Source organism: Sinocyclocheilus anshuiensis, unplaced genomic scaffold (genome assembly GCF_001515605.1).
Source record: "Sinocyclocheilus anshuiensis isolate Anshui unplaced genomic scaffold, SAMN03320099.WGS_v1.1 C32318344, whole genome shotgun sequence".
Taxonomy (NCBI): Eukaryota; Metazoa; Chordata; class Actinopteri; order Cypriniformes; family Cyprinidae; genus Sinocyclocheilus; species Sinocyclocheilus anshuiensis.
The window spans coordinates 1-865 of NW_015614747.1; the positions used below are offsets into that span (position 1 = coordinate 1).

The window sequence follows — 865 nt, forward strand, 5'->3', positions numbered from 1 at the left end:
AGTTTTACAATATTGATAATTGTCATCTGACGGATGATAGAGCTCTGTACAACGATGCAGATAATGTCATCGTTTATCACAGAGGCATCAGCTGGGATCTGTCCAACCTTCCTCCGTCTCCTCGTCCTCCGTTCCAGAGGTGGATTTGGTTGCATTTGGAATCGCCAACCAACACCAAAAGGATCCCAGGTCTGGAAAACCTGTTCAATCTCACTCTCAGCTACAGACGGGATGCTGATATTCCTGTACGGATGCGCTTGATGACCAGGAAGAAACCTAATGAGGATTTTGTGATTCCCAAAAAGGACAAACTGGTGTGTTGGATTGTAAGTAACAACGATCCCTCAACTGGTGTCGACACAAGGAATGTTTTTTACAGAGAATTCAGGAAATACATACAAGTGACTTTGTTCGGAAGGGCTTATGCAAGGTTCCTGGATTATACTGATTACTATCCAACCCTGGCTAGCTGCAAATTTTACCTTGCCTTTGAGAACTCCATCCACAAGGACTACATCACTGAGAAGATAAACGGGCCGCTCGCAGCAGGTACCGTCCCTGTGGTGTTGGGTCCTCCGAGAAGAAACTATGAAAACTTTGTTCCTGCGGAGTCCTTCATTCATGTGAATGACTTCCCTGATGTAAAGTCACTAGCCGAATATCTGCTTCAGCTGGACAAGAATGAAGATGCATATCGCAAGTACTTTAACTGGAGGAAACATCTCACTCCAAGTCCTCATTTAATATTACAGACACAAGAGTTTATTCTGGCTATTTGCACTGCCTGTGACCATGTAGCACGGCACAAGGAATATAAAGAAGCTCATGATCTCTATGATTGGTACTTCAATTAAAGTTACCTCAG

General features: G+C 43.8%; 1 protein-coding gene across 1 annotated transcript; it reads left to right on the plus strand.

Moving 5' to 3' along the window:
* Nucleotides 1–8: 8 nt before the first annotated feature.
* LOC107682543 (alpha-(1,3)-fucosyltransferase 9-like) lies at nucleotides 9–854 on the plus strand (the record flags this gene model as incomplete). The annotated part of the gene is made up of 1 exon (XM_016478746.1): nucleotides 9–854. A coding segment is annotated over one exon (846 nt), but the record flags the coding sequence as incomplete, so codon positions are not given.
* Between the last annotated feature and the right edge of the window lie 11 nt (nucleotides 855–865).